A 7739-nucleotide genomic window follows, 5' to 3' on the forward strand; every position below is an offset into this window, starting at 1 on the left:
CTGCTTGGTGAAGACATGTCTGGAAGTGGTAAAGGGGTCTGCCCAGCATTGGCCATTTCAAATGCCATCACCAATCTATGCGGTATAGATCAAATTCCTCTCATTTTGTCAAGTTCTCTGTTGTGAGTTTGTGTTTGAAGTGTTCAAGAACTAGCTTTTATGCTCTTATTATATGAGAAATCTATCTTTTTTTTTTTGTTTTGGCTCTATCAATCTGCGCTATATGATATACGGGAATGTTTCGGTTGTAGCTACTGTGTTTGGGCAACTGTGGAGGTTGGAACCATTGCCGCCTGAAAAGAAGACAATGTGGAGAAGAGAGATGGAGTGGCTTCTTTGCGTGAGTGATTATATCGTCGAATTGATACCATCTTGGCAAACGTTCCCTGATGGGAGTAGGCTTGAGGTAGTTCTTGTTGGATTTGTAGATAGAAATTAGTTTTTTGCAGCATATATCCTACTAAGTTTCTGAAATCCTCAATGACAGAAACCAGAAAATGAATTTGAATTACGGGTACTTTTCTTATGGATCGTTACAAGTTTTCTGTCTTTAGGTGATGAGTTCTCGTCCAAGATCAGATCTAATTATTAATCTCCCGGCTCTGCGTAAACTTGACAACATGCTACTAGTAAGATTTAATTGCGTCTCTTTCTTGGTTGGCCTACTATTGCTCTTATGAGTCGATCTTACTTCCTATTCTTGTATATTGCAGGAAATACTCGACGGATTTACAGAAACTGAGTTCTGGTATGTTGATCAGGGTGTAATAGCACCGGAGGCTGACGGATCAGTATCTTTCCAGAAAGCTATTCAACGGCAGGATGACAAATGGTGGCTGCCGGTGCCACGTGTCCCTTCTGGCGGTCTTTCTGAGGGCACGAGAAAGCAATTAAGTTACAAGCGTGAATGCGCAAGTCAAATTCTTAAAGCTGCTATGGCTATTAACAGCATTGCTTTGGCTGAGATGGAAGTTCCAGACTCATACTTGGAAACTCTTCCAAAGGTTTGATGTCGTCAAAATTAACATTTAATACCACAAAATCAAAAGGTGGATTAAGACAGAGGATCGAATGATTTACTTAGATATGGTTTCGTGACCTCTTATCGACTTGGAAACATGCTATAAATATTGGGATGCTGCTGCAATGCTATTAAGACATATATGTTTCCTGCTTTCGTATGGAAAGTTTTTGTCATGTCTTTAAGGAATTGCATCAATTACAATATTATGAAATAAATTACTGAACCGGATAAGGTTTAAAAATGGTTGTTTTAAGTAGCTGACATGCAATTTCTAATTTAGTTTAGCAATGCTGCTGATTTCTCTCTGCTCGTAGGCATTTTCATTGTCTTCTCTTGTGAACATGTCTTACTGATTGTTAACAGATGTTATGTTTTTTCTAGCATTCACTTACTATACTACAGTACTACAAAGTTGATTTGACTTTGAAATGTTATGCAAATTTTAGAACGGGAGAGCATGTCTGGGGGATGTCATCTACCGTTACATCACTTCAGAACATTTCTCCTCCGAGTGCTTGCTTGATTGCCTTGATCTGTCTTCCGAACATGTCGCTTTGGAGATAGCAAATCGGGTGGAGGCAGCAATATACGTGTGGCGCAGAAGGCAGCATCTGAAACCGCCACCTCATCCAAACCGTTCTGTAGCCAAATCGTCTTGGGAAATCGTCAGGGATCTGATGTTAGACGGAGACAAGAGGGAATTGCTTGCGGAACGAGCCGATACCCTCCTGCATTGCTTGAAACAGCGGTTCCCAGGTCTCACACAGACCACATTAGATACCAGCAAAATACAGTGCAACAAGGTTGATACCTACACAAAGTCTAATTTTCTTCTACAACGTAATCCATTTCTCAAATCTATTCTCTGGTAATCTGTGCTTTTAATATGGTTTTGTGTTCTTGAATCTCTTCAGGACATTGGAAAATCCATTCTGGAGAGCTATTCCAGAGTCTTGGAGAGTTTGGCATTCAATATCCTGGCACGAATTGAGGATTTACTCTATGTCGACGACATAAACAAGCAATCCGACAAACTCTCATCAGTGAGTTTGATGTCTCACAAAAAGGTACCAGTCCCATTTCAGGTGCCCGTCTCGGGCACTCCCTACCGGACAGCACAGACAACGCCCAACTTTTCCCCCGCTCCACTGAGAAGCCCTGCCAAAGCAGAGAGGACTCCATTTCTGGGCAGCAACAGCAACAAGCTTCCACGTCGTGGCCTAGGTGTTAAAAGAGTCCTCACGAATTATCTCAGTGGCGATGCAAAGGTGAGGACGTGCAGCAACATTCTTGAAGGTCTGGGTTCAATTTCAATCAGAATTACGGAAGGGACGACATCCCGTCTGAGCATGGAAGAGAAGGAGCAATCGTCGATCCATAGGGAGTCTAGGCCACGGCAAATAGACCGGTAGTTGGGGAACAACACACCGCAAATGGTTCTTGGCTTCTTACATTATGCTCATAGAAATGAGGATGTGTTGTTTCAGTTGTATGTTCATTTGATTTATTAGTTGAGCGATCGATGGTTATATTATTGAACTTGACCAGTTTGTAACTTTGACCTATGGGCAAAAATATTTATGCCCACCAATCCAATAGCTGTGCTCTATACATTGTGTATTCTAGATTAATATTGAAGAGGAAATTATCGTTACCTCCTCTCAAATTTGACATAATTATAAGTATCTCATCGTCAAATATCCTCCTGATATTAAAGTTCGGTCTGGCAACAAGCTCGTTTCGTTTCCCTCTGTTAAATTTCCATCAAGTTTTTGTGGTGAACTGACCAAACTGTCTTTCTGCATTATAAATTATAATTTTAGATCTTTTTTAAAATATTTTTACAGATTAATATTTTTCTATGAATTATTTATTTTACCCACCCTCAAATTTTTTAATAACTTTTCAAAAATTTCAATAAGGGTAAATTAACAATGTCCATTCACCTCTAGGAACTACATAATCATTTTTAATTTAAAAGAATATTTATAATTTTTAAATAATAAGTTATTATTTATAATTATGTCAAATGTAAAGTAATTATAAGTGTAATTTAGCCAAATGCTAAACAAGAAGTGCAGATCTCAAATTGATACAAAATGAAGCATTGCAATAACTGAGACGGAAGGAAAAAAAGAAAAGGCAGAACACAGAAAGGGGCATTCCGAGAATTGAACTCGGGACCTCTCGCACCCTAAGCGAGAATCATACCACTAGACCAAATGCCCTTACTGCTACCCAAGCCTAGATTCTCTTCTAACTACTTTGGTGTTTTTTTTATAAATAAATTTTATTTGAACTATTTTATTGTTATTATGATAATTTTAATCCGAACTTATCATTCCTCAATTTATTCTTCAAATCTGCACAAGTTGATATTTAGTTTCTCAAAAAAATTTGAATAATTCTATGACTTAAATTTACATTTTTCTCAATTTTAATAATGTTGAACTTTTTCTATTTTATTCGCTATATTACCTGATATTATTTTTATACTATGAAATAAGTTGTATGATCAAAAATAAATGATAAATATTTTAAATAAATATAAGAATTAAATTAAACTTTATTATTTGTTAAAAAGTAACTTTATTGGCAAATAACAAGTACAAAAATGTTAAGCTAAACCAATATACTTTATAACATCGGGACAAAACAAATTTATTAAACAACTAGTAGGTGTGGCGCATTTTACGTATATGCATAATTTTATTAAACAACTAGTAGGTGTGGCGCATTTTACGTATATATATAATTTTTTGAATTATATAAAAATTATATTATTTAATTTTTATAAATAAAAAAGTACCTAAACATAATATATATATATATGCAAGATAATAAATTAATATAAATATTTTGATTTATAAAGAATATTGAAAACAAAGATACATTAAATGTTGGAGAAATTAAAAAAAAATGCATGAGACAAAAGAAATAACTACCAACAAGTAGTTATGGAAGGCCAAAATAAATGAAGTAAAAAATAGTTGATTAATTTAAAATTTTAAAAAATAGGAATAAATGTATTTTTTGTCCTCAAATATAGTCATATACAATTTTTGGTCCTCAAATAATTTAAAATTGCAATTTTGGTCATCAAATTTTAACTTTTTTGCACTTTGGGATTTTCATTAATTTTTTCGTTAAATTTAATGAAAATTTCATTTAAAGTGAAAAAAATTGCTATTTTCCTCCCATTTTATGATATTTTTAAATTATAATCTAATACACCAATTTTTTCTATTTTTCTTCAAATTTCAAAGAGAATAAACCAAAAAATATAAATTTCAACAACAAATTTTCTAAATACTCTTAACAAAAAATTGTAAATAAATAAGAAAACTGTTAATAAATTTTAGAACATTTATTTCTTAAAATAATGCTCTCACTTAATAACAAAATATAAATTATAAATTCCTTAATTTTGAAATAAATTTTCTACTCCAAATTTTATGGTATGTTCTATTCCATTTAATATAAACACACTACATAAAACTGTTATTTGAACTATAAAAATGAACTCCGGATTTAGAATAAAAAAAATAGAATAATTCATTTACACCCTATAACCTACCCTCTGTTTACAAAATTATTCATATTTTTTAAATAATTACATATAGACTCATCGAAAATATCGACATCATTATATAACTATCTATATTATTTTAACTGTCATGAATAATGTTATAATTATAAAAAAATATGAATAGTTTGTATAAATTGATTATTAATTGGAAGAATAAATGTAATGATCCCATAAGAAAAATTCCATGTAAAACTAACGCATAAACCATTACTGCCCAAGATTTCATGGGCATCTCTTTGTCCGAAAAGCAGAAGACCCGCTTTCTCAAATTTACCATTTTGACCTTGCTGTACATTCAAGTTACGCATCTGCCTACACGCACACACCCCTAGCACTAGCAGCAGTAAGTAAAAAAGAAACGCCGACCGATCCCAATTCTCCGACCAATCTCCGCCGCCCGAAATGCCAGCCACCAGCATCCACATCACGGCGCTGGACGGGATCGTCAATGTCAACTCCCTTTTCACTCTCGCCGTCTTCATCGGGCTGGCCTGGAACCCCACCGACCCGAGCAACAGCCTAATCGACCCCATCCAACAGCCCGGCTGCTCGCCGGGGCCGAAAGTCGCGGAGGATCTGGTCGCCTTCCACGTCTACTCCTTCAGCTGCTTCCTCTTCTCAAGCCTGGTGGCGCTGGGGCTGAAACAGGCCCTCAGGCTATCCCGTGGGGCTGCCCACTACAGCAACCGGGCCCTGTGGGTGTTCGACCTTGCCCACGTGAACCAGACGGCGCTTCGGGTCGGGTACGTGGTGTCGGCGGTGGGTTCGGTGTGCGGGTCGGTGTTCCTGATGCTGGCGTTGGTGAATGTGGTGCAGATCAAGCTGGGGATGCTGGGGTGTGGCGGAAACGGGCACGGGTATGGGGCGGTGGTGCCTCTGCTCATTCTGGTGCCTTCTGGGCTTTTCATTTATGTTTGTACTGTGTTCTATGCTTTTACCCGTTAGGAATTGTGTAGTAATTTTTTTTTGAAAACGAGAATTGAATCTGTTGTATGAGGAAATGGCTTTGGAATATGTTTCTGGCCTATATTTTCCTTTTTAATGTTATTGGGAACATTCTCACTTTGTTTGGGTTCGTTTTTGGGCCATCTCAGAGATGGCCCAAAAACAATGTAATGTTTGGCATGCATTGTTTTACCCATTTCTATTTTATTTTTAGTTGTTTTTGTAAAAATATGGGGAACAAAACTGACTTTTTTATTTACAGCCGTACATTTTCTCTTTCCTCTTCTCTTTCCTCTATCGCAGACATCGGCTTTCCTCGCAGAAATCGCCCCTCTGTTCATCGTCTTCCTTCTTCTTCAGATCGATACTCGCAGAAATCGCCCTTCACCTCTGTTCATCGTCTTCCTTCTTCTTCAGATCTATACCTCTGTTCATCGTCTTCCTTCATCGGCTTTCCTCGCAGAAATCGCACAAATTGGATGATTATCTTTGTTTTTCAGCCCATTTTTCTCCAAATAGAGAAAAGGGTTTCAAGAAGTGAAAAGGGTTTTTCTTCTTTGCAGCAGGGTTCCTTTCAATTCCCTTGATTGCTTATCCAACCAGAACTTGCTGGAGAAACTTGTACAAGATTATCTCATTTATCCCTCTTGTTTACTCAATCTTTATACTTCTACCCTTTGTATCAGAGTCCCCAAGGTGGCTTCTTCGCAGAGGTCGAAGTGAGGAAGCTCTTGAAGTGTTGAAAAGATATGCAAGAATCAATGGGAAGGAATTGCCTCTAAATATCTCTCTCCTAGAACCATCTGGCAATGAGAAAAACTTGGTTGCAAGTGAAGGAGAAAATAACACCTCCACCATTGAGAAACTGTGGAATACTAGATGGGCTGCCAAGAGGATGTCCATGGTCATGCTCACAGGTTTTGGGATTGGTTTCGTGTATTATGGGGTTCAACTCAATGTTGAGAACCTCAACTTCAACCTCTATTTCGCCGTTGCCATAAATGCAATGATGGAGATTCCAGCCGTTTTCATAGGCAGCGTGCTGTTGATGAAATTTTATTAAACCACCTGGAATGCATATGATAAGATCTCGAAAAGATTTGGAGTTGTATTGTAGTCGTACTGAGATGCATTTGTTTGAAGGTGCAAATGGAAAAATCTACAAACCCAAGGCACCATATACTTTAACTAAAGCACAGAAGAAAGAATTGTGCTCTTGGGTAAAATCATTAAAGTTACCTGATGGGTATTCCTCAAACATTGCTCGTTCTGTGAATGAAGAGGGATGCAAATTTTATGGAATGAAGAGTCATGACTGTCATGTGTTCATGCAAAAATTACTCCCAATTGCATTTAGAGATCTACTACCGAAACCTATTTGGGAAGCACTGATTGAACTCAACAGTTTCTTTAAGGATCTATGCGCAACTATATTGCGTGTGGAGCACATGCAAAAACTTGAGAAGAACATTGTTGAAATATTGTGTAAGTTTGAGAAAATTTTTCCCCCAAGCTTCTTTGATTCTATGGAACATCTACCAGTTCGCCTTGCGTATGAAGCTAAGGTTGGTGGACCTGTACAGTATCGATGGATGTATCCATTTGAGAGGTAATTTTTTTAAGTTCAATTATCTTATATAATTAGAAAATATAAGTTATCTTGTGTAAATTAAAAGTTTAACAAATTTTAGGTTTCTATACCATTTGAAGAAAAAGGTTGGAAATCGAGCTCGAGTTGAAGCATCAATTGTTGAAGCGTATATGATTGAAGAAGTCTCAACATTTTGCTCTTCATATTTTGAACCACATGTAAAATCCAGATTAAATCAGGTTCCACGAAATGATGATGGAGGAATGATAGATTCTTGTGAAAGTCTATTTTCTACACATCCTGGACGACCACTTGGTAATAGAATTGCAGTTAGATATCTGGATGAGGATGAGATGAAGGCTGCACATAGATATGTCTTGATGAATTATGAGAAGATTGATCCATTCTTGCAGTGAGTGATCCAACTCGTGCATTATGTCCTCACAAATGTTTCTTATGACTTGTGTCTATAATTAACATATGATCATCACAAATTCTGTAGGAAATTTGATGAAGAAAATAGAAAACAATTTCCAACAATAACTGACATGGAACTTGAAACATTGCGGGACACAGATTTTTCTCGGTGG

At 36.7% G+C, this 7739-nt stretch overlaps 2 protein-coding genes and 1 non-coding gene across 3 annotated transcripts in view; 2 read left to right on the forward strand and 1 right to left on the reverse strand.

Annotated features, from left to right (window-relative positions):
• LOC105160933 (rop guanine nucleotide exchange factor 5) overlaps positions 1-2635 on the forward strand; it is a gene marked incomplete in the record, with an annotated part of 3587 nt that extends 952 nt beyond the window's left edge. The window contains 6 exon segments of the mRNA XM_011078460.2: positions 2-82; positions 252-406; positions 555-629; positions 714-1004; positions 1471-1827; positions 1939-2635. Of these exon segments, the coding sequence (XP_011076762.1) occupies positions 2-82; positions 252-406; positions 555-629; positions 714-1004; positions 1471-1827; positions 1939-2436 (1457 nt within the window).
• On the reverse strand, positions 3181-3252 carry TRNAP-AGG. The gene has a single exon. It is a non-coding gene; the product is annotated as a tRNA-Pro (tRNA).
• LOC105160934 lies at positions 4781-5679 on the forward strand. The gene has a single exon (XM_011078461.2). The coding sequence runs from the start codon at positions 5016-5018 to the stop codon at positions 5556-5558; it is 543 nt and encodes a 180-aa protein (XP_011076763.1). The 5' UTR covers positions 4781-5015; the 3' UTR covers positions 5559-5679.

Source organism: Sesamum indicum, linkage group LG4, assembly GCF_000512975.1.
Source record: "Sesamum indicum cultivar Zhongzhi No. 13 linkage group LG4, S_indicum_v1.0, whole genome shotgun sequence".
Taxonomy (NCBI): domain Eukaryota; kingdom Viridiplantae; phylum Streptophyta; class Magnoliopsida; order Lamiales; family Pedaliaceae; genus Sesamum; species Sesamum indicum.